Source organism: Musca domestica, unplaced genomic scaffold, assembly GCF_030504385.1.
Source record: "Musca domestica strain aabys unplaced genomic scaffold, Musca_domestica.polishedcontigs.V.1.1 2, whole genome shotgun sequence".
In the NCBI taxonomy this organism is placed as follows: Eukaryota; Metazoa; Arthropoda; class Insecta; order Diptera; family Muscidae; genus Musca; species Musca domestica.
Window position 1 is genome coordinate 20,162,407 of NW_026712249.1, and position 26,130 is coordinate 20,188,536.

The following is a 26,130-nucleotide window of genomic DNA, read 5'->3' on the forward strand; positions in this document are numbered from 1 at the left end:
CGACTTAGAATTTTATCAAGAATATATATACTTTGTTATGCCTAAAATTATTATTTCGATGAGTTACAAATGGAATGTCGAACTCCATGCTATGTATGGTAGAGGGTATAAAAATTGTGTACAGAAATATATCTACAACCCTGGATTTAGGCCTCAATTTCGTATAGATTTGCAAATACCATTTTCACATTTGGAAGATGATTATGAATTGTATAGTCATTATGAAGTTTATATCATTTAATAAATGCCTAAAAGTATGCAACATTATTCTAAGATGTGGTGTTGAATGCATTAACCAATAAACAATCGGTTTGGCGAAAGATGTATGTACTCAACATATGGTGATTATATATATATATATATATATATATATATATATATATATATATATATATAATAGATATAATCCAAAATATTCTGGAAATAGCATTTTGTAAAAAAATCTTAAATATATTCTTAAAAAAATAATGCACTTTTGCCGAATTGTTTTCTTTTTTTAATTATCTGAAAGAAGTTGGACCTGCGATATGAGTATTACAATGATGACCTTAATTAGAATGGTACTAAGGTGCGTAACTGACCTAAACCAGACATAAATATTACAACAGTCGAATTTGGACTATATCGAGCACTTCCTTCACTTTGTATGAGATTCGTGATAATATTTGGAAAATGTTGAAATGTGCTTCGTCTAATGTTGATTAAAATATTGCGATGAGCAAAATTTAAAGGAAATCGAACATTTATTGCCAATTTTAATCGAACAATTGCTAATTTTTAAATCAACATTTTATCCGTTTGGCTGGAGATCCCAGAGGGAATGGGCTAATATATTCCATATTCACATCAGATCTCTGGTTGAGTGAAATATTTAGATACAAAGAAGTTAAAAAACAGTAAATTCGGCCGGGCCGAACTTTGAATACCCTCCATCATTTGGAATGAAATTGGAAATTTTTAAAAAATAAAATCCTTAAAAATTCTGTTTAAATTTTAAAAATACCGAATATGGCCGTTTTATTGGGGTCTTATGACGTGGACCTACAAAGGCATTGTTTGTCATAAGCCATTACCATATTAAAATCCGATAACTTGAAATATACGGCGAATAATGTAGCTAAAATCATCAAAATATCGTATATAGGGAGGTACCGTTATATCGGAGCTGTGTGAAGACCTGGCCAGCCAGACAATTTTCTGTCAGAGGCTGTAGCATCCATTACGAAGTTTAAACGACATCTCAAACAATATCGGTGGGTATTGTACCTAAACTCGTCAAAATACCGAATATGGGGAGGTACTGATATATGGGGCCTATACGAAGACGTGGACCCGCACAGACAATTTTCTGTCATAGGCTGTAGTATCCATTACGAACTTCAAATACCAAATTTTAAACAATTCCGGCGAATAATGTCGCTAAAATCATCAAAATACCGAATATAGGGAGGTACTGATATATGGAAGACGTGGACCTGCACAGTAATTTTTCTGTCTTAGGCTATACTATACCTTTGGAACTTCAAATATCAAATTTAAAACAATTCCGGTGAATAATGTCGCTAAAATCATCAAAATAGCGAATATAGGGAGGTACAGTTATATGGGGATTATAGGAAGACATGGACCTGCACAGACAATTTTCAGTCTTAGGCTGTAGTATTCATTACGAACTTCAAATACCAAATTTGAAACAATTCCGGTGAATAATGACGCTAAAATCATCAAAATACCGAATATCGGGAGGAACCGTTATATGGGGGCTATACGACGACGTAGACCTGCACAGACAATTTTCTGTCATAGACTGTAGTATCCATTACAAACTTCAAATACCAAATTTTAAACCATTCCGGTGAATAATGACGCTAAAATAATCAAAATACCGAGTATTCGGAGGTACCGCTATATGGGGTCTATATGAAAACGTGGACCTATATGGCCCATTTACGAACTTAACCGGCCTACTGGAAAAATGAACATGTGTGCAAAATTGTAGCCTTCTCACAAAGTTAATATACCCTCCATATTATGGCGGAGGGTATAAAAAGGAGCGCTGAATTGTTTGAGGTACCAGAAGGAGTGGGTGGATAAATATTATGATCACACCAGATCTTGTATTGGAAGAAATATTGGGATGTGTGAAATTTCAAGAATTGTAACCCCTTCTGGGGGAGGTGCCAGAAAGAGGTGGAACGATATAGCCCACCTTTACACCATGCCTTGTGTTAATAAAACTATTGTGATTTATGAAGAATTATAAAATCGGATGCTTATTTCGCGTTTCAGAGAAGAGAAGTGAGTATTCAAAGTTATGACCCGTTGGGTGGAGGTATAAGAAGGAGTCGCCCGGTTTATTATATCTTCACACAACATCTTGTGTTGATAGGAATATTGGGACGTGCCGAATTCGAAAGGAATCAAATGCTCAGTTCGGATTTTCAGAGCTTCTTGATTATTTAGAATTATAACTCTTTGTTGGGGAGGTTCTTCTTCTTCTTCATATCAGACCTAGAATTGTTGGAAATATGTATTATGATATACGAAATTTCAAGAAAATTGGACTCCTATTTCACATTTTATGGGCGTTAAGATTATTCAAAAATTTGGCCCTTTGTGAAGGAGTTACGAGAAGAAAATATTAGGATTTCCAAGGTTCCTTTCTAGTTCCATGAGATAAATTATTTTCTGTGAAAATTTTCACTTTTTGAGGGAAGCTACCAGAAGGAGGGAATCGATATAGCCCAAATACGAACTGCCTTCGACAGTTATCCTGCGGAGTACCAACATCGACTTCAAATACCCTAAAACAGATTTGATGCAAAGAAACCTAGGCTGTTTTGAATATGGTAGATATCGGATCATTTCTTCCAGTACCTCCCCTACAAAGGGTCCACTTCTTCTTGTACCACCCCCCTACAAAGGATCAAAGTTTTGAGTATCAATGAAGCTCATAAAACGTGAAATTTACATCAGATTCCACTCAGACCTCTGGTGCATCTCAATATTTCCAACAACACTCATTCTGGTATCTCCCCCACAAAGGGTCGAAATTTAGAATATTTGTGAAGGTCATGCAACGTGGAATTAACATCTGATTCTATTCAGACTTGGTACATCTCAATTTTCAAGATCCGTTATAAAAATGGTAGAGATCGGACTATTTCTTCTGGTACCTCCCCCACATAGGGTTCAAGATTTTAAACAAAACGCTCAAAGAAAGCAAAAAAAAGCATCCTCTTCATACTAATATTTTTGCTAACGCAAGATCTGTTGTAAGGATATCTGCCAACCCCTTCTGGTACCCCACTCACAAAGGGTCGCTATTTCCAATATTAATATATGTCTTAACTTGCGAGATAAGACGGCGATTCTTTTCCTGAAATGTGATATGAATATGTCATTTATCGGCATTTATGATTTCGCATTGAATTGGATACAAATGTTCGATTCGAATTCCCATTATTACAAAATTCCAAAAATTTCGATTTCAGTTCGTTTTATTTTCCTTATTCCGATTTTATTTAAATTCGTAATACACAATTCAACAAATAACTTGTGATAAAAATACGGCAAACTTTGGTCTTGACAAAGTTTTGCACACATTTTTAAACAGTTGTGGGTGGCAAATAAGCGGAGGCCTTGTTGCCAGAGCTGCTAGAGGTGCCAAAGCTACTGCCGCCCAAAGAAGAAGAGCCACTGGTGCCGAAAGAACCACTGCTGCCAAAAGAGCCACTGGAGCCAAAGCTACCACTGCTACCAGCATTGCCGCCATCACCCAAAATACCAACCACCGATTGTTGGGGAGCAACACCGGCATCGGTGTGTTCAGAGCTGCCTTCGATTTTGTCGTATTCGGCTGAAAAGGAAAGATTTTCATTGAATTCGAAATATTTTTGGTATTTTTGTCTTAACCTCACCTTGAATTTGTCTTTGGGCATGTTGGGCCTCTTCCTCGGTCTTGTATTTGATGAAGAAGATTTCTGGCTTGCTGGGCACTGTGGGAGCTGGGGTGGCAATGTCACTGACCTCCAAATTGTTATCGTTCTTCGAGAGTACATAAATGACTGTCTTTTCTTCTTTGGGAGCATATTCGGCGGACAATTTAACATTGGCATTGCTCGATGAGGGAGCCTTAATGAAGACAACACGATAATTCTTTTGGGGACGGCCAATAACCAAATGTTTGGTCATTTCCAAATTTTCATTGTCTTCGGGGGCGGCAACGGTAATGAATTGTTTGTGCACCAAGGGAGCCTCAAAACCTTGGCTGCCAGCCGAGCTGGAACCAAAGGAAGCACCGCTGGAGCCAAAGCCGGAGGAGCCGCTGGAACCGAAGCCAGAACCAAATCCTATGGAGCCAGAACCAAAGCCTGAGGATCCAGAACCAAAGCCAGATCCAAAGGAGGAACCTGAGGAACCAAAGCTGCCGCCTCCCACAGACCCAGAGCTAGAGCCAAACGAGCCTCTTATTCCCAGGCCACCAAAAGAAGATCCTCCTCCAATCGAGGAAGAGCTGGGGAATTTTATGGCTCCCGAGGAAGAAGAGCTGCCAAAGGTACCGGATACACCACTGCCATAGTTATATTGGGGCTTGGCCAAAGCCACAGCGGCCAGACAAGAAAGGACCTAAAAAAATATGAGTCCTCATCACGTTTTATCGAATTCTTTATCTCTTTAAAAATAATTACCACAAACAAACGCATTTTCTGATATTTTTTTTTCGTTGAAACACTTTTTGCTTCGGAAACTCCTCACTGCAAACTGATGCTGCACCTTGCGATTTTGGTGATTTTTATATAAAAATAATAAAACCTTCCCCAAACTTGGCTGGCTGTCTGACTGGCCAATCAATAATCACAATTTTTTGATAAGATTTAACGCATCAAGAAGCCACCTGTCAATCATTCTTTTGTCGATTTTCTATCTCCTCCTCTTCCATGGCTGCGGGAAGCTGCAGCCATTGTCATTTTCTAACGAGATTCTCCCCAAATTTTTCTTAGTCAATATTCAGCTTCTAATTCAGAAAACATGACATTTCTTGTATTGCTGCTGCTGCATACCAGCTAAACTGGTTGCTTCTATTTTTCCCAGGCCATGTTCTTGACTTCTTGTTCTTGTTGTTGTCGTCGTCTTCGTTGTTGTCTTCTCGATTTTTGTTGTAGCCACATCAGCTCTGCGGCTAATTATGGTTTCTCACCGCAAATTCTTTTGCGGAAATATGCGTTTCCTTTAATTGTTACTTCGAAAATCACACCTTCTTCTTTGTCTTTTTCGTACAACAACATTTTTAATTCGACCTTTAATGTCAACAACAACATCAACAGCTATAATTATTGTATTTGTCTTTTCATATTAATAACATAATTAATATAAAATCTGAAATGTGTAAACAAACGAAAGATACGAGGTTCGGTGGGCATGTCATGCAAAAACTGCTGCACAGTGGGTGCAATGAAATAAAAATTAACAAAAAGGTTATACCTCATCTCTAGGTTAGCATCAGAGGACATGTGCCTATAGATACAAAGGGGCTAATTTGGAGCAAATGTGTTATCCCCTCAGTTTAAATTGGGATGAATTTTTATACCCTTCGCCATTAAAAAAAACTGCAAAAACTGATGCTTTTAAAACAGCAACATCAGCAGAAATGGTTCGAAAAGTAAAGAAGCGACCTGATCGAACCCGCGTCGCAGTGCCCGAAAAATGGCTCGTGAGCAGAACATATCGCAATATTCCACCGAACTTACACCGCAACAGAAAGAAAATAGATTCAAAAGAGCTAAAGAGTTGCTTCGCTTGGCCGAAAGTGGCGAACTGCCGAATTTGGTTTTCTCCGATGAGAAAACATTCGTTGTCCAGCAATTTGTAAACAAACAAAATGGTCGTAGTTACTTGCCAAAGAGGTCAGCTGAAAATGTGCACCTTCGGTTGGCCAACAGAAATCAAGCACCGGCCGCCATAACAACCGATGTTCGCTCTCCGCTCGTATTATCGACCGTGTCATCAGAATATATACAAATCTAAACTTATTCAAAAATTTGATGCTATTTTGCATATTAGCTTGCATTGTATGTCGGAAGTAGCATTAAATTTTAGAATAATTGGCCTTCAAAGGACCAATTAAACCGTCACACGCTTCCCGAATGTTGCTGTACGGTATTTTGGCCCATTCCCGGCGAAGCGCTTGCTTCAGGAGATAGACACTTTGATATTTTTAGTGCCAACCTTGCCTTCCAAAATACTCCAGGCACAATAGTCCAAGGATTGGTATCCGGAGATTTTGGTGTCCATTGTGCGTTGGCCACCAAAGCGAGGAACCTCATTTTGTAACCATTCTTGGGTGGCGCTGAGACCCGTTGGTGGTGCTGAGACCCGTTGGAATGTCCAAGGTCTGCGGCCAAAATGTTTGCGTGCCCAAGGCTTTAATACACCTTCCAGAATATTTTCGCGATAATATTCGGCATTTATTCTGATGCCACCACCATCGATTAATACGAGCGGAGAGCGGCAATCGGCTGTTATGGCGGCCCACGCCGTCTCCATTGCCGGTGCTTAAGTTTTGGTGGCCAACCGGTGCAGGTGCACATTTTCAGCTGACCTCTTTAGCAAGTAAACACGATCATTTTCTGCTGGACAACGAATGTTTTCTCATCGGAGAAAACCAATTTCGGCAGTTCACCACTTTCGGCCAAGCGAAGCTACACTTTACATCTTTTGAATCTATTTTCTTTCTGTTGCGGTGTAAGTTCTTCCAATTTTGGAATTTCAATGGCTTTACCCCGAGCCCATTTTTCAATATTTGCCCAATGGAATATTGAGATATGTTCAGCTCACGAGCCAATTTTCGGCCACTGCGAAAATTTTTCGAACCATTCCTGCTGATGTTGCTATTTTCTTCGTCCACTTTCTTGACGTTGGGCTACGCTACCAGTATCAGGGTAACGATGCCGGAGTGCTCTAACGATAACCACCAGCGGGTTTCCAGCCAAATATAAAGAAATCACACTATAACGCTTGAATTCCATCACGAATAACTTTTTTTCTGGAACATTCTCACCAAAATGCTTTTGTACGCTTGTAAACAATATAATGAGCTGTCACTGGATTAAGTTTAACAGGTGTCGGACGAGTGGCTTAGAAATGACAGTTGTCTGAAGATGGTTGCAGTTTTTTCATCTCACCATGTATATCATTTGATGCGGCCAAAATGTGTCTGATCGAAATAACATTTTTAGACCCTGGGGTCGAACTAGCGATGTCCGTCTGTCTGTCTGGCTGGCGCAATACGATAACTCTCGAAGGTAGTATTCAAACTTGGTGTATTGTAATATTATTACCAAAATGTCAAAATTTTCAAAGAAAATAATTTACTGCACAGAAAGAGAAAGGGAAATTCGAAACCAACTTTGTAAATCCTAATATTTGCATCAGTGTTAGGGCAGGTGCGAAAATGGCCAATATCGGTCCACTCCATCAAGTATCTCATCCAAATGGTCAAGTTTTCAATATTTATAATTCTGACATTTAATCTTTTTATTGTTGTTTTTAAAAACAAACAACGTTCGTTTATTAGTAGAGAACGATGGTAATGTTTACCAGGGGGTAAGGCAGGGAATACCTAGGTTTCGGAAAGAGCCACCAATCCTCATCAGTTCAATTTGTTTTTGTCTGGGATATTCTCCCCAGAAGTTATTTTAAAAATAACTTCTATGACAAAAAACTTTTTAACCCAAGTGACGAGATCGTAAGCTCAATAGAAGAGGTGTGAAAATGAGATTTATCGGTCCACTCCTTCTGGTACCTCCCCCAATAAAGGTCAAAACTTCGAATATGCATAAAGCCCATAAACCCCGAACTTAACATTCGATTTCATTCAGACTTGATACATCTCAATATTTCTATCAACTCAAGATCTGTTATAAAGATGGTAGAGATCGGACCATTCCTTCTAGTACCTCCCCACAAAGGGTCATAGTTTTGAATAACCAAAACGAGCATCCGATTCTCTTCAAATTACACACTTAACCATATTTTTATTTACCCAAAGTCTCGCGTGAAGTCGGAATATATCGGTCCACTCCTTCTGGTACATCCCCTACAGAGGGTAAAAATTTTGAATAGAGATGAAGATCGTAAAACGCGAAATTAACATCTGATTTCATCCAGACTTGACACATCTCAATATTTACATAAATACGATATCCGTTATAAAGATGGCACAGATGGGACCACTTCTTCTGGTATCTTCCGTACAAAGGGTCCACATTTTGAATAACCAAAACGATCATAAAATCCGAAATAAGCACCCGTTTCTCTTCAAATTACGCATGTCACAATATTTTTATTAACCCAAGGTCTGGTGTGAAGTCCAAATATATCGGTAGAGGTGGAGATCGTAAAACGGAAAATTAAAATCCGATTCCATTCAGACTTGGTACACTTCAATATTTCTATCAACTCAATATCTGATATGAAGATGGTGGATATTGCAACATTTCCTCTGGTACATCCCCCACATAGGGTTCAAGATTCTGACAAGCAAAAAGCTCAAAAAAGTAAAATAAGCATCCAACTCTTTTCAAATTTCACACATACAGACATTTTCGCTAACACAGGATCTGTTGTGAAGACGATATATATCTGCGAACCCCTTCTGGTATCTCACCCACAAAGTGTCACAATTTTGAATACTTTTATAGAAAGAATATTTTATTTCACATTTTAGTACGGAATTTACATAACTTATATAATAGCTGATTTTCTGTATATTTGTGCTTCATTTTTTTACCGATCATTAATACTAGTTTACTCGTTTTCTTTACAGGTAAGCGTTTGCTCAAAAGTCAATTGCAATAAAATTGTGTAAGTATTGCTAGTAAATTTATTCTAAATGTTTCCACAATAGCTGGAAGTAGCTACGTTTAGAATAGATAGATTTTTTCGATAAAAAATAAATTGAAATGTACATCAATGTCACTTGCCGGTTAATTAATAGAAACAAGTTAAAAAGTATCAGTCGGGGTTTTTATTAAAATATATTTTTACTTGTGTTCACTCCCATTATGAGGAAGTTAACAAAGGGAGGAGTCTCAAAATTACGAAACATGAATTTTGGAATACATCGACTACTTCCTCCATTTTAACGTTCGTGACGGAGGTACCAAAAAGAGTGGACCTAATATTCCATTCTCCAATACTGATGAAAACATTGGGATGAGCAAAGTTTACTTTCAATTTTATGCAAATTTTGATATTTTTTTAGATAGGTTGGTAGATATTGTTCCACTCCATCTGATACCCCCTACAAAGGAGTCAAAATTTTGAATAGCCATGAAGCTCGTAAAACTCCAAATGAGCAGCTGATTAATCACAAACTCGGCACATCTCAATATTTCTATTAACACAAGATCAGATGTGAAGATGAAATATGTCGGACCTCTTCTTCTCCCCCACTACGGTTCTACATTTTGGATGACTGTATCTTTCATAAAATACAAAATAAGCATCCGATTCTCATTGAATTTCACACATCCCAATATTTCTACTGACACAAGATTTGCTGTGAAGATATATCGGCCCATTCTTTCCCCCACCAACGTCACAATTTTCAATATTTACATACCTCTCATAGCATACGAAACAAGTCTGCGATTCTTTTAAAATTTGGTATGTCTTAGATATTTCTCTCAAACAGAAATCTGATGTTAATGTGGAATTTATAGGTCAACTCCTTCTGGTACCATCTCCCCCAAAAAAGTTCAACATTTTGATTATCATTTATTCGCATAAAATTATAAATAAATAATAAATATTCTTTTAAATTTTGCTCATCTCAATATTTTTATCAATATTAGATGAAATGGGATACTTCGGCGCACTATGTCTGGTACCGGACGCACATATCAAAATTTTCCAAAAATTGATGTATAAATCATATAAACTGAAGGAAGGAGTCGATTTAGTCCAAATCTGGCACTTATGACTTAGGTCAGAAACCCAGTGAAAACATTGGCCCACTTCTTCGAAACATCCCCCATAAAACGTCGACTAAATCTTCAGACTTTGAAATTTTTTTGTACGATTCAATATTTTCCTTTTCCGGAAAGAATAATAGGAAAATGTTTGCCTTTAACACCAAAAAGTCTTGTAAGTCTATCATTTTGAAGTTTACCAAAGAGGACATTATACCTAGGAGCCAACATTGGTGACTTCAATATGAAATTTCAGAATATCAACTCTATACCTTCAACCAATAGCAAATTTAAGATACCAGCCTCATCCATTCACCCAATACCAAATTTAGTACCATTTAGTACTTTTCGTAGAAAAATAGGACGAATTTCCAAACCTACCTCTAAATCTCAATCGCAGATATCAACAAAGACATCAATATTAAATTTCTGGATTCCAGCCCAATTCGGCACCACTTAGTACTTTTCAAACAATTTTAGTACACATTTCCAAAAGCAGATACTAATAGTTACCTCTGTATTAAATTTGGGGATTCTAGCCTATTCCTTCGCCCAATACTAAATTTAGTACCATTTAGTACTTTTCGTAGATAAATGGGACACATTTCCAAACCCACCTCTAAATCTCAATCTTAGAACCATTTAGTACTTTTCATAGAAAAATTTAACACATTTCCAAACTCACCTCAAAATCTCAATCCTAGATACCAACAGTAACCTTTATATCGAATTTCTGCTCTTTAATTTGCCCCATTACCAAATTTAATACCATTTAGAACAATTATAGTTCGCCTATCCAAAACCAGCTCCTTCTCTCAACAACAAACACCGACAGTGACCCTAATATCAAATTTCACGATTTCATCTCTATTCCATCCCCAAATACCGAATATATTGGAATTTAGCACTTTTCGTACCATCATAGTACACATTTTCAAAACTTCCTCCATATCTCTTCAATATCAAATTTGACGATTCACTTACCCAATACCCCCCCACCTTGGAATGGAGTGTATATTAACTTTGTCATTCCGTTTGTAACATCCCTAAATATTCGTCATAGACCCCATAATGTATATATATTCATAATCAGCATAAAATTCAAAGCCGATTTAACGATGTCCGTCTGTCTGTTGAAATCACGATACAAGCCACATTATTTGACGTAGAGGGTCAAAATTTAGCAGAATAATTTGTATTGTGTCTAGGATGGTTGGTATTGAAAATGTGATATATCGGTCCACGTTTTGGTGTAATCCCCATTTAACGGTGCCTGCCGATATTCGGTATTTTAATTATTTTTGCCACATTTATTCACGGATTTGTCTAAAAATTGTTATTTGTTGGTCATAATGGGTACTAGTTCGGGTGGCAAAATATTGTACGTATGGGTCCATGCTTTGGTATAGCCCCTATATAACGGTACCTCCCGATATTCGGTATTTTGATGATTTTTGCCGCATTTTATCATGAATTTGTATAAAAATTGGTATTTGTTGATCATAATGAGTTCTAGCTCCGTTGGCGAAACATTGTAGGTATAGGTCCTCGTTTTTGCATAGCCCTATATAGCGGTACCTCCCGATATTCCGTATTTTGATGATTTATGCTTCATTTTCCCACGAATATGTCTAAAATTTTGTATTAGTGGGTCATAACTGGTTCTAATGTTTCCATTACCCTAAGGTGGAGGGTATTAAAAGCTCGACCCGGCCGAACTTAATGTTTTTTTTACTTGTTAAAACTACCACAGATACCGAAAGTAACATCTACACTTAATTTCAGGATTTCAGCTCTTTTCCTTCACCCAATACCAAGTTTGGTACTATTTAGTACTTTTCGTACAGTTATAGTATACATTTGCAAAAACACCTCCAGATCTCAATACCAGATAAAAACAGGGAACTTAATATGAACTTTTGGTATTCCAGCTCTATCCCTTTACCCAATATCAATTTTAGTACCATTTAGTACTTTTTGTACAAATATGGGACAAATTTCCAAACCACCGCCAAATCTCAAACATAGAAAATACCATCAGTAATCTAAATATCAAATTTTAGAATGTTATCTCTATCCCTCCACCCAATACCAGATTTGGTCCCATTTAGTATATTTCGTGCAATTATTGTAAAAATGTTCAAAATTAATCACAGACACCAAAAGTAACATCTACATTCAATTTCAGAATTTCAGCTGCATCCCTCCGGCCAAATCCAAGTTTGGTACTATTTACTATTAGTACAATTAAAGTACGTTCTTCCAAAACCAACTCCATATCTGAAATCCATATACCAACAGAGACCTCAATACCAAATTAGAGAATTTCTGCTCTATCCCTTCACCCAATACCAAATGTAGTACCATTTAGTACTTTTCGTACAATTATAGGATGCATTTCCAAACCACTGCTAAATCTCAAACATAGATACCATCATTAATCTAAATATCAAATTATAAAATTGTATCCCTATTCCTCCACCCTATTTGGTACTATTTTTTGGTTTGGTACTATTTTCTACATTTCGTGCAATTATGGTAAAAATGTTCAAAACTACCTCAAAACTAACCACAGACACTAAACCTAACATCTACATCAAATTTTAGAATTTCAGCTGCATCCCTCGACCTAATACCAAGTTTGGTACTATTTAGTACTTTTAGTACACTTTGATATTGAGTGAACAGATAGAGCTTCAATTCTGAAATTTGGTATTAGGATCGCTGTTCATGTATATGAAGGTTGTTTCAGAAATGTTTACTTTAGTACACATGTGTAGTAAGTGCGAAATATCGTACTATTTGGTACGTTTCGTTCACTTATAGTACACACTTCCAAAACTACGTCTTTATCACAGAACTCACAATAAGCAGAGACCCCAAAAACAAAGTTTTAAATTTCAGAATTCCAGCTTATTTCGTTTGTCCAATACAAAGTATTACATTTTTAGTACTTTTCGTACCTTTTTAGTACGAATTTCCAAATTTACATAATTTTTTCCTCTTCAGATACCCCTCAGACATATCTTGACTTGTGTGTTTTTAGTTTTCGTTTATTTTAAATTCATTAATTTTAGTTTCAACAAAACTTAACATTTGGACAAAATACTTTTTTTTAGTGACCAGAGAACATTTTAAACAGTTGTGGGTGGCAAATAGGCGGAAGCCTTGTTGCCGCTGGTGCTGCTGCCAGAAGTAGCAGTGGTGCCAAAACCAATGCTACCCGAGGAAGAAGTACCACTGCTACCGAAAGAACCACCAGTGGTGGTAGTGGAACCAAAGGAGCCAATGCTACCACCAATGCTGCCGCTGCCAGCATTGCCGCCATCACCCAGAATACCAACAACGGATTGTTGGGGGGCGATGCCGGCATCGGTGTGTTCGGAGCTGCCTTCGATTTTGTCGTATTCAGCTGAAAGGGGGAGAGAGGGGAGAAATGTTATTATTTTTTAGTGTCTCTTGTAGTAGTTGAGAAACCTACCTTGAATTTGTCTTTGGGCATGTTGGGCCTCTTCCTCGGTTTTGTATTTGATGAAGAAGATTTCTGGCTTGCTGGGCACTGTGGGAGCTGGGGTGGCGATGTCACTGACTTCCAAGTTGTTATCGTTCTTGGAGAGCACATAAATGACTGTCTTCTCCTCTTGGGGAGCATATTCGGCGGAGAGCTTGACATTGGCATTGCTCGATGAGGGAGCCTTAATGAAGACAACGCGATAATTCTTTTGGGGACGACCAATAACCAAATGTTTGGTCATTTCCAAGTTTTGGTTGTCTTCGGGAGCGGATACCGTGATGAATTGTTTGTGGACCAAGGGAGCTTCAAAACCGGCATGACCACCACCAACAGAGCCACTGGAGCCGAAGGAAGAGCCGCTGGAACCAAAGCTAGATCCACCGGAACTGAAGGAGGGACCCGAGCTGAAGGAGGAACCACTGCTGCCACGAGAGCCAGAACTAAAGCTAGAGCTGCCACCACCCAAGGAGCCAAATGAGGGCACGGAGCCACCAAACGATGAACCACTGGATCCCGAGCCAAAGCTGGGACCACGGCTAATGGAGCTGGTGCCAAAATTGCCACCAGCAATGGAGCCCAAATTTCCACCGGAGCTGCCAAAGGTACCGGAGACTCCGGTGCCATAGTTATATTGGGGCTTGGCCAAGGCCACGGCAGCCAAGGAGCACAAGGTCTAAAATTAAAACCAAAATTGGTTAAAAAGTCCATTATATATCCTTTGATAGTCCTTTAAGGTAGCTCTTCGTTAGCTGATCCAATTTAATTACCAAAAACAGACGCATTTTGTCAGCAAATGGCAGAGATATTCCAAAACAAATGTTAATTTGCAGATGTAATTCGAAACTGATGATTCCATACCAAATACCCAACGTTTTTATAGCCAGTGCAGAAACTATTTTCTGCGGAGAGGTCAGTTTCGAAGCAAAACCCCAAATAATTTACCGGCAAAATTTCTCATTATGAGAAGGAAAAGAAGAAGAAAAAATACTATCCACAATAAATTATCCATCCAAAAAATTTTTGAAATGGTCTTGGAGATCTCATAATTTTCGTATTGCCATTGTTGTTGTGAGGGTTTCCTATTTTGTTGTTATTTTTGTTATTGTTGTTGTGACTATTTTAATCTCTTGTACTGCTATTTTTGTTGTTGTTGTTGCTTTATTAATTGATCAATTAATTTTCTCGGTAAACAAGCATTGTTAACTAAAAGAGGGAGAAAAAAGTCAAGCGTGTCTGGTGTTAATATCTTCAAAACCATACCCTGCAGTCTAAACCGACAAAAAATTCAGAAATTGTATGAAACAAGTATTTCTGTTTTTTTTTCTAATCTTTTTTTTTTTTTTTTTTAAAGATAATCTTAGTCTGACTTGTTCAATAGTTTGCCATTATTTCGTTTTTCTTGTTCTTTTATCTAAAGGGGATTTTGTTGCTTATCTTTTGATATGTCTTCCTTCAAATCCGTTTGTGTGAATCATTAACTCAGACCTTTTGCTGGAGGGGGGTAGTTGGCTACAAGCAAAAAGCTCAAAAAAGTAAAATAAGCATCCAACTCTTTTCAAATTTCACACATACAGACATTTTCGCTAACACAGGATCTGTTGTGAAGACGATATATATCTGCGAACCCCTTCTGGTATCTCACCCACAAAGTGTCACAATTTTGAATACTTTTATAGAAAGAATATTTTATTTCACATTTTAGTACGGAATTTACATAACTTATATAATAGCTGATTTTCTGTATATTTGTGCTTCATTTTTTTACCGATCATTAATACTAGTTTACTCGTTTTCTTTACAGGTAAGCGTTTGCTCAAAAGTCAATTGCAATAAAATTGTGTAAGTATTGCTAGTAAATTTATTCTAAATGTTTCCACAATAGCTGGAAGTAGCTACGTTTAGAATAGATAGATTTTTTCGATAAAAAATAAATTGAAATGTACATCAATGTCACTTGCCGGTTAATTAATAGAAACAAGTTAAAAAGTATCAGTCGGGGTTTTTATTAAAATATATTTTTACTTGTGTTCACTCCCATTATGAGGAAGTTAACAAAGGGAGGAGTCTCAAAATTACGAAACATGAATTTTGGAATACATCGACTACTTCCTCCATTTTAACGTTCGTGACGGAGGTACCAAAAAGAGTGGACCTAATATTCCATTCTCCAATACTGATGAAAACATTGGGATGAGCAAAGTTTACTTTCAATTTTATGCAAATTTTGATATTTTTTTAGATAGGTTGGTAGATATTGTTCCACTCCATCTGATACCCCCTACAAAGGAGTCAAAATTTTGAATAGCCATGAAGCTCGTAAAACTCCAAATGAGCAGCTGATTAATCACAAACTCGGCACATCTCAATATTTCTATTAACACAAGATCAGATGTGAAGATGAAATATGTCGGACCTCTTCTTCTCCCCCACTACGGTTCTACATTTTGGATGACTGTATCTTTCATAAAATACAAAATAAGCATCCGATTCTCATTGAATTTCACACATCCCAATATTTCTACTGACACAAGATTTGCTGTGAAGATATATCGGCCCATTCTTTCCCCCACCAACGTCACAATTTTCAATATTTACATACCTCTCATAGCATACGAAACAAGTCTGCGATTCTTTTAAAATTTGGTATGTCTTAGATATTTCTCTCAAACAGAAATCTGATGTTAATGTGGAATTTATAGGTCAACTCCTTCTGGTACCATCTCCCCCAAAAAAGTTCAACATTTTGATTATCATTTATTCGCATAAAATTATAAATAAATAATAAATATTCTTTTAAATTTTGCTCATCTCAATATTTTTATCAATATTAGATGAAATGGGATACTTCGGCGCACTATGTCTGGTACCGGACGCACATATCAAAATTTTCCAAAAATTGATGTATAAATCATATAAACTGAAGGAAGGAGTCGATTTAGTCCAAATCTGGCACTTATGACTTAGGTCAGAAACCCAGTGAAAACATTGGCCCACTTCTTCGAAACATCCCCCATAAAACGTCGACTAAATCTTCAGACTTTGAAATTTTTTTGTACGATTCAATATTTTCCTTTTCCGGAAAGAATAATAGGAAAATGTTTGCCTTTAACACCAAAAAGTCTTGTAAGTCTATCATTTTGAAGTTTACCAAAGAGGACATTATACCTAGGAGCCAACATTGGTGACTTCAATATGAAATTTCAGAATATCAACTCTATACCTTCAACCAATAGCAAATTTAAGATACCAGCCTCATCCATTCACCCAATACCAAATTTAGTACCATTTAGTACTTTTCGTAGAAAAATAGGACGAATTTCCAAACCTACCTCTAAATCTCAATCGCAGATATCAACAAAGACATCAATATTAAATTTCTGGATTCCAGCCCAATTCGGCACCACTTAGTACTTTTCAAACAATTTTAGTACACATTTCCAAAAGCAGATACTAATAGTTACCTCTGTATTAAATTTGGGGATTCTAGCCTATTCCTTCGCCCAATACTAAATTTAGTACCATTTAGTACTTTTCGTAGATAAATGGGACACATTTCCAAACCCACCTCTAAATCTCAATCTTAGAACCATTTAGTACTTTTCATAGAAAAATTTAACACATTTCCAAACTCACCTCAAAATCTCAATCCTAGATACCAACAGTAACCTTTATATCGAATTTCTGCTCTTTAATTTGCCCCATTACCAAATTTAATACCATTTAGAACAATTATAGTTCGCCTATCCAAAACCAGCTCCTTCTCTCAACAACAAACACCGACAGTGACCCTAATATCAAATTTCACGATTTCATCTCTATTCCATCCCCAAATACCGAATATATTGGAATTTAGCACTTTTCGTACCATCATAGTACACATTTTCAAAACTTCCTCCATATCTCTTCAATATCAAATTTGACGATTCACTTACCCAATACCCCCCCACCTTGGAATGGAGTGTATATTAACTTTGTCATTCCGTTTGTAACATCCCTAAATATTCGTCATAGACCCCATAATGTATATATATTCATAATCAGCATAAAATTCAAAGCCGATTTAACGATGTCCGTCTGTCTGTTGAAATCACGATACAAGCCACATTATTTGACGTAGAGGGTCAAAATTTAGCAGAATAATTTGTATTGTGTCTAGGATGGTTGGTATTGAAAATGTGATATATCGGTCCACGTTTTGGTGTAATCCCCATTTAACGGTGCCTGCCGATATTCGGTATTTTAATTATTTTTGCCACATTTATTCACGGATTTGTCTAAAAATTGTTATTTGTTGGTCATAATGGGTACTAGTTCGGGTGGCAAAATATTGTACGTATGGGTCCATGCTTTGGTATAGCCCCTATATAACGGTACCTCCCGATATTCGGTATTTTGATGATTTTTGCCGCATTTTATCATGAATTTGTATAAAAATTGGTATTTGTTGATCATAATGAGTTCTAGCTCCGTTGGCGAAACATTGTAGGTATAGGTCCTCGTTTTTGCATAGCCCTATATAGCGGTACCTCCCGATATTCCGTATTTTGATGATTTTTGCTTCATTTTCCCACGAATATGTCTAAAATTTTGTATTAGTGGGTCATAACTGGTTCTAATGTTTCCATTACCCTAAGGTGGAGGGTATTAAAAGCTCGACCCGGCCGAACTTAATGTTTTTTTTACTTGTTAAAACTACCACAGATACCGAAAGTAACATCTACACTTAATTTCAGGATTTCAGCTCTTTTCCTTCACCCAATACCAAGTTTGGTACTATTTAGTACTTTTCGTACAGTTATAGTATACATTTGCAAAAACACCTCCAGATCTCAATACCAGATAAAAACAGGGAACTTAATATGAACTTTTGGTATTCCAGCTCTATCCCTTTACCCAATATCAATTTTAGTACCATTTAGTACTTTTTGTACAAATATGGGACAAATTTCCAAACCACCGCCAAATCTCAAACATAGAAAATACCATCAGTAATCTAAATATCAAATTTTAGAATGTTATCTCTATCCCTCCACCCAATACCAGATTTGGTCCCATTTAGTATATTTCGTGCAATTATTGTAAAAATGTTCAAAATTAATCACAGACACCAAAAGTAACATCTACATTCAATTTCAGAATTTCAGCTGCATCCCTCCGGCCAAATCCAAGTTTGGTACTATTTACTATTAGTACAATTAAAGTACGTTCTTCCAAAACCAACTCCATATCTGAAATCCATATACCAACAGAGACCTCAATACCAAATTAGAGAATTTCTGCTCTATCCCTTCACCCAATACCAAATGTAGTACCATTTAGTACTTTTCGTACAATTATAGGATGCATTTCCAAACCACTGCTAAATCTCAAACATAGATACCATCATTAATCTAAATATCAAATTATAAAATTGTATCCCTATTCCTCCACCCTATTTGGTACTATTTTTTGGTTTGGTACTATTTTCTACATTTCGTGCAATTATGGTAAAAATGTTCAAAACTACCTCAAAACTAACCACAGACACTAAACCTAACATCTACATCAAATTTTAGAATTTCAGCTGCATCCCTCGACCTAATACCAAGTTTGGTACTATTTAGTACTTTTAGTACACTTTGATATTGAGTGAACAGATAGAGCTTCAATTCTGAAATTTGGTATTAGGATCGCTGTTCATGTATATGAAGGTTGTTTCAGAAATGTTTACTTTAGTACACATGTGTAGTAAGTGCGAAATATCGTACTATTTGGTACGTTTCGTTCACTTATAGTACACACTTCCAAAACTACGTCTTTATCACAGAACTCACAATAAGCAGAGACCCCAAAAACAAAGTTTTAAATTTCAGAATTCCAGCTTATTTCGTTTGTCCAATACAAAGTATTACATTTTTAGTACTTTTCGTACCTTTTTAGTACGAATTTCCAAATTTACATAATTTTTTCCTCTTCAGATACCCCTCAGACATATCTTGACTTGTGTGTTTTTAGTTTTCGTTTATTTTAAATTCATTAATTTTAGTTTCAACAAAACTTAACATTTGGACAAAATACTTTTTTTTAGTGACCAGAGAACATTTTAAACAGTTGTGGGTGGCAAATAGGCGGAAGCCTTGTTGCCGCTGGTGCTGCTGCCAGAAGTAGCAGTGGTGCCAAAACCAATGCTACCCGAGGAAGAAGTACCACTGCTACCGAAAGAACCACCAGTGGTGGTAGTGGAACCAAAGGAGCCAATGCTACCACCAATGCTGCCGCTGCCAGCATTGCCGCCATCACCCAGAATACCAACAACGGATTGTTGGGGGGCGATGCCGGCATCGGTGTGTTCGGAGCTGCCTTCGATTTTGTCGTATTCAGCTGAAAGGGGGAGAGAGGGGAGAAATGTTATTATTTTTTAGTGTCTCTTGTAGTAGTTGAGAAACCTACCTTGAATTTGTCTTTGGGCATGTTGGGCCTCTTCCTCGGTTTTGTATTTGATGAAGAAGATTTCTGGCTTGCTGGGCACTGTGGGAGCTGGGGTGGCGATGTCACTGACTTCCAAGTTGTTATCGTTCTTGGAGAGCACATAAATGACTGTCTTCTCCTCTTGGGGAGCATATTCGGCGGAGAGCTTGACATTGGCATTGCTCGATGAGGGAGCCTTAATGAAGACAACGCGATAATTCTTTTGGGGACGACCAATAACCAAATGTTTGGTCATTTCCAAGTTTTGGTTGTCTTCGGGAGCGGATACCGTGATGAATTGTTTGTGGACCAAGGGAGCTTCAAAACCGGCATGACCACCACCAACAGAGCCACTGGAGCCGAAGGAAGAGCCGCTGGAACCAAAGCTAGATCCACCGGAACTGAAGGAGGGACCCGAGCTGAAGGAGGAACCACTGCTGCCACGAGAGCCAGAACTAAAGCTAGAGCTGCCACCACCCAAGGAGCCAAATGAGGGCACGGAGCCACCAAACGATGAACCACTGGATCCCGAGCCAAAGCTGGGACCACGGCTAATGGAGCTGGTGCCAAAATTGCCACCAGCAATGGAGCCCAAATTTCCACCGGAGCTGCCAAAGGTACCGGAGACTCCGGTGCCATAGTTATATTGGGGCTTGGCCAAGGCCACGGCAGCCAAGGAGCACAAGGTCTAAAATTAAAACCAAAATTGGTTAAAAAGTCCATTATATATCCTTTGATAGTCCTTTAAGGTAGCTCTTCGTTAGCTGATCCAATTTAATTACCAAAAACAGACGCATTTTGTCAGCAAATGGCAGAGATATTCCAAAACAAATGTTAATTTGCAGATGTAATTCGAAACTGATGATTCCATACCAAATACCCAACGTTTTTATAGCCAGTGCAGAAACTATTTTCTGCGGAGAGGTCAGTTTCGAAGCAAAACCCCAAATAATTTACCGGCAAAATTTCTCATTATGAGAAGGAAAAGAAGAAGAAAAAATACTATCCACAATAAATTATCCATCCAAAAAATTTTTGAAATGGTCTTGGAGATCTCATAATTTTCGTATTGCCATTGTTGTTGTGAGGGTTTCCTATTTTGTTGTTATTTTTGTTATTGTTGTTGTGACTATTTTAATCTCTTGTACTGCTATTTTTGTTGTTGTTGTTGCTTTATTAATTGATCAATTAATTTTCTCGGTAAACAAGCATTGTTAACTAAAAGAGGGAGAAAAAAGTCAAGCGTGTCTGGTGTTAATATCTTCAAAACCATACCCTGCAGTCTAAACCGACAAAAAATTCAGAAATTGTATGAAACAAGTATTTCTGTTTTTTTTTCTAATCTTTTTTTTTTTTTTTTTTAAAGATAATCTTAGTCTGACTTGTTCAATAGTTTGCCATTATTTCGTTTTTCTTGTTCTTTTATCTAAAGGGGATTTTGTTGCTTATCTTTTGATATGTCTTCCTTCAAATCCGTTTGTGTGAATCATTAACTCAGACCTTTTGCTGGAGGGGGGTAGTTGGCTACAGCCAACATACAAGCGGTCTTCGTCATGTTGCCTCAACACATGTTTCGGTTTGATAATTTCAAGGGATTCCGTATTTTTTTTTTTTCGAAAAAAATATTTTTAATTTTTTTGTGTTTTTTTTTTTAATTCGTCATGACGGCTAACTCAACACCTTAGTTTTTTATATTTTCTGATAGTATTTGACCTCTGTTACATATTATTTATTTCAATTCGATTATCTTGTTCCGTTGCAATGTTCCAATATGTTTGAAATAAAATAAAACGACATTGGGTTTGGCTTAGTCGAAATTTTATTCGATGGTGGACATGTAAACTTAAAACTTTTGGGCCACAATCTTCAAATTTTGCATTTAGGTCAACATTGATTAAAGGCATCAGAAAAAGTGATTTTCTTGGAAATTAGTTTCAAGTAGGTCCTAAATATTAGTGTAAGGGTTCTGAGAGGTGATTTAAATATTTTTCTGGTGATGCAAAAATATTCTGTTGTTATACCAACAATGGTTGTAAAAGGTTACTTAATTTTATAAATGTAGGTAGTATTTAGCATGGTGGTCGGTTCTGGTGTGATATTAGGAAATTTTGCTAACAACTTTAAAATATTAAAATTACTAAATAATGATATTGTACATTTGGTACTAAAAATTACCAAAATCTGTGCTTTTTAGATTTAAGTTCTCGCAATAAGGTGATAATTTGCGGAAGGCATCAGAAAAGGAGATTCGTTTCAAAAAGGTTTATTGCCAGAGTTAGGGATCTGAAAGGTTATTTAAATATTTTTCTGGTGATACAAAAATGTTCTGCTTTGCTACAAAAATGCTTCTAAAAAGACACTAAATGTGAAGTAACGTAGATAGATTTTTATTGGGGTCTCTGTAGGTGTGGAGGTGTGATATTGGAAAATTGTACTAAAAACTTCAAAATATGGTTTCGGGGAAGAACAAACATAGGTTTTCTAAAAAAAGAAAAACATATTTTGAAGGACCTACAAACGTGGATTTTTTTTAAAAACTGTGTTTTTCTCCTTGATTTTTATAAAAAATGCTTTTCAGGAACCCATGAGTCACGGATTAAAAAAAATATATATATATTTTTGTTTATATATTTATATATTATATATTTCCGGTACCAAAAATTCGATGATCCTTTAACATGTCTAGTGTAGTTAAGAATATTTCTTAAAAATATTTTTCAAGGACCAACAGACGTGGATGTTTTATAAAAATATGTTTTTTTTTTTTCAAAAACCAGCAAACGGCAATATATATATTTTTTAATGAACAACACATGTGGATTTTTTAAATATTTTTGTAATAACGCGAATTAAAAAAAAGATTTGAAGACCAAACAAATGAGCATTTTTTAAAGTATTTTTGCGAAGACGAATTTTTGTTTAAAAATATTTCTTTTCGATTTTGATTTTTTAAGGACCCAAAAATCTGGATTTTTTAAAAATAATTTTAAATACCATAAAAACGAGGATCTATATATTTTTAAGGACCTACAAATGGGGTTTTTTTAAATATTTTAATGGACTTGAATTTATTAAATTAATTTTCAAGGGACGTGGATTTTTTAAACAATTTTCAAAGGACCTCGATTATTTTAAACAATTTTCAAATGAATTGAACTTTATAATAATTTTCAAAGGACTTCGACTTTTTTAAACAATTTTCAAATGATGTGGATTTTTTAAAACAATTTTCAAAAGAAATGAAGTTCTTAATAATTTTCAAAGGGCGTTTGTTTTTTGATAATTTTCAAAGGACGTGGATTTTTCAAACATTTTTGAAGGACGTGGATTAAAAAAAATGGAAGACGTGGACACTTCAAAAAAAAAAAAAAAAAAAAAAAAAATAAGGTCGTGGATTTTTCAAAAAATTAAGGACTTGAATGTTTTAAAAAAAAAAATAAGGACGTGGATGTTTCAACAAAAACAAAAAAAAAATAAGGACGTGGATTTTTAAAAACAGAATTGAAGGACATGGATGTCTTAAAAATAATTTTTAAAGGACGTGGATTTGAAAAAAAATTAAGGACGTGGTTGTTTTAAAAATATTTTTTAAAGGACGTGGATTTTTAAAAACAGAATTGAAGGACATTGATTTTTAAAGGACGTGGTTGTTTTAAAATCATTTTTAATAGACGTGGTTGTTTTAAAATTAATTTTTAAAAAATGTGGATTTAAAAAAAATTAAATGACGTGGAAAAGGACGTCACGTCACAAAGGACGTGGATGTTTAAAAAAAAATTAAGGACGTGGATTAAAAAAAAAATAGAGGACGTGGATTTAAAAAAAATTGAAAGACGTCGATTAAAAAAAATGAAGGACATTGATTTAAGAAAATTGTGGAGTGGATTTAAGAAAAAATAAAATAAAGGACATCGATTAAAAAAATTGAAGGACGTGGATGTTTTAAAAATCATTTTGGGCGTGGATGTTTTAAAAATAATTTTTAAAGGACGTGGATTGAATTTTGGCATTTTTTTTTTAAGTATTTGCATTTTTTAAGTAATTTTGAAAGGCGGATTTTTGTTTAAATTTTTTTCTTTCGATTTTTATTATTTTTTTGAGGGCCAACAAATCTAAATTTTTTGTTTAAATAAAGGATTTATATATTTTTAAGGACCTAGAAATGAGGATGGCGTGGTTTTATTAAATTAATTTTCAAGGACGTGAATTTTTTTAAACAATTTTCCAAGGACGCGAATTTTTTAAATTATAAAAAGAACGTCGATTTTGTTTAACAATTTTCAAAGGACATGAATTTTTTAAATTTTAAAAAGAACGTCGATTTTGTTTAATAATTTTCAAAGGACGTGGATTTAAAAAGGCTGAAGGTCATGGCTGTTTTAAAAATAATTTTTAAAGGATGTATTTTTTTTAAAGGACGTTTTTTGACAATTTTTTATTGGACGTGGATTTTTTACAATATTTTAATGGACGTTGATTTTTAATATATATTTTTAAGAACGTCAATTTTTTAAAATTTTTTTTAAAGAACGTTGACTTTTTAAATGTTATTTAAAGGACATGGATTTTTTAAATATTTTTAATGAACGAGAATTTTTTTAAATATTTTTAAAAAGATGTGGATTTTTTTTTAATTTAATTAAATTTTTATTCAAAGGACATTGATTTCTTTTGAATATTTTTGAAAAGACGTGGATTTTTAAAATTATTTTGTGAGTATTATTTAAATGTCATGGATTCTTTAAATACTTTTAAAGGACTTTAATGCTTTTGAAAATTTTAAAGTGTTTTAATTTTATTTCTAAAGGATATGTATTTTTAAATGTTTATAAAGGACATACAAAATTTAAAAGTATGTTTTCAAGAATTTATCCTCGTTTTTTACTATTATTTTGCTAATGGATATTTCCACAAACCATGTGCTTAGCACAAGTACGAATTCTATTGAAATTGGAGATATCGGTCCAAATTTAGTCAATTTTGGTGAAAATTGGTTTAGATATAACTATATAACGTCGGCTCAAATTGCATGGATTTCGCCGCATGCAACCGAATTTATCCTGGAAGCAAATGCGACATTCGGTGAAACAGTTTTTCCTTTATATTTAAAGCTCCGATAGTAATTTAATTTGGTACGAGTGGAACTGGTGCCTCCGTAAAATTTGGCGGAAAAATAGTGAAATAACTGACTGATCTAAAGTCAATGCGCCAGGGAAGTTAGAATCTTGAAATTTTACACGAGGCGTGTGATAAGGCTGGATTTTTGGAATTATTTGTAGTTAGCTTTGAAATTTGGAATGAGAATCATTGAAGGCTTGTACCAAAGGGTTTTTAGAAATTCGAAATTTAAGTATACGAAAAGTTCTAAAATGGTACTAAACTTTTAAAATGGTACCATTTAGTATTATGTGAAATTTTGTTTTTGGGGCCTCTGTTGGTGGTAGGTTTGTGATAAAGAAACGGTTTTGGAAATGTGTACTATCAGTACACGAAAAGTACTAAATAGTAATATATTTCGTTCAATTTGGAATTTGGTGAAAAAAATTCTGAAATTTGGCATTAAGGTCGCTGTTAATGTTTTTCTTTAGAAAAAAAATATTTTTATACTCTCTCAAAGTTTCTTGCAGTATTTGTAATTTTTAAAAGCTTTTTGACTTTCGGTCCCAAAACAAACGTCTACAACCCTTCTGCTTGTGAAACAAATACTTAATCCGCAGATAAATCAAGTTTCCTCTCTGAATCATCAATGTCCAATTAAATTGATCGAAAAAGTATTAGATGATTTGATCATGATTTCCTCTACCCATAATTGATGTCGAGAATAGCGAAAGATGAATTGCACATCATGTCATGGAATAGTGACATGAATTTGCATTAAATTCGCATAAATTTGTATTTTGTGGTTTCATTATTTTTATTTATGTCATTTCGTTTAATTCTATTTTTTTTCGTTTGGCTGTGTTGTTGGATATTTCCTTCTGTTTTTTTTCTCTCTCCTTTTTTTATCTGAAGAAGTGCATTGAGCTTATGCAAATTTTGACAGCTAAAGACTTAAACGGAACTATGGCCCGGCAGCAAAGTATCATTTAATTAATTTGATTTCCCAAAAAAAACGCACAAACAAACACATTCACACACACACACTTGACAATTTAACAATGGCGCCTAAGAAAGATAAATGTGCAGTATAAACCC

The 26,130-nt window shown here is 35.5% G+C and overlaps 4 protein-coding genes across 8 annotated transcripts in view; 1 reads left to right on the plus strand and 3 right to left on the minus strand.

Moving 5' to 3' along the window:
• The window catches only part of LOC101892772 (protein gone early), a 214,327-nt gene that overhangs the window by 90,626 nt on the left and 97,571 nt on the right, over positions 1–26,130 (plus strand). The gene's annotated exons all lie outside the window — the stretch shown is intronic.
• LOC101888395 (keratin, type I cytoskeletal 9-like) lies at positions 3,609–4,706 on the minus strand. The gene is made up of 3 exons (XM_005174966.3): positions 4,692–4,706; positions 3,921–4,629; positions 3,609–3,859 (listed from the first exon to the last, which is right to left on the minus strand). The coding sequence occupies exons 1-3, from the start codon at positions 4,704–4,706 to the stop codon at positions 3,609–3,611; spliced, it is 975 nt and encodes a 324-aa protein (XP_005175023.1).
• Positions 13,108–14,270, minus strand: LOC131802119 (keratin, type I cytoskeletal 9-like). The gene is made up of 3 exons (XM_059121506.1): positions 14,256–14,270; positions 13,451–14,161; positions 13,108–13,402 (listed from the first exon to the last, which is right to left on the minus strand). The coding sequence occupies exons 1-3, from the start codon at positions 14,268–14,270 to the stop codon at positions 13,109–13,111; spliced, it is 1,020 nt and encodes a 339-aa protein (XP_058977489.1). The 3' UTR covers position 13,108.
• LOC101892085 (keratin, type I cytoskeletal 9) lies at positions 19,571–20,732 on the minus strand. Its single transcript, XM_059121507.1, has 3 exons — positions 20,718–20,732; positions 19,891–20,623; positions 19,571–19,848 (listed from the first exon to the last, which is right to left on the minus strand). Exons 1-3 carry the CDS (start codon positions 20,730–20,732, stop codon positions 19,571–19,573), a joined length of 1,026 nt encoding a protein of 341 aa, XP_058977490.1.

Excerpts from the sequence above, each read along its gene's own strand:
- LOC131802119 (XM_059121506.1), bottom strand. Across the intron at positions 13,403-13,450 it reads AAAGACAAATTCAAGGTAGG|TCTCTCCCCCTTTCAGCTGA; the intron begins TTTCTCAACTAC and ends ACATTTCTCCCC.
- LOC101892085 (XM_059121507.1), bottom strand. Across the intron at positions 19,849-19,890 it reads TCTCAACTACTACAAGAGAC|CTGAATACGACAAAATCGAA; the intron begins ACTAAAAAATAA and ends TCCCCCTTTCAG.
- LOC101888395 (XM_005174966.3), bottom strand. Across the intron at positions 3,860-3,920 it reads TGCCCAAAGACAAATTCAAG|CCGAATACGACAAAATCGAA; the intron begins GTGAGGTTAAGA and ends TTTCCTTTTCAG.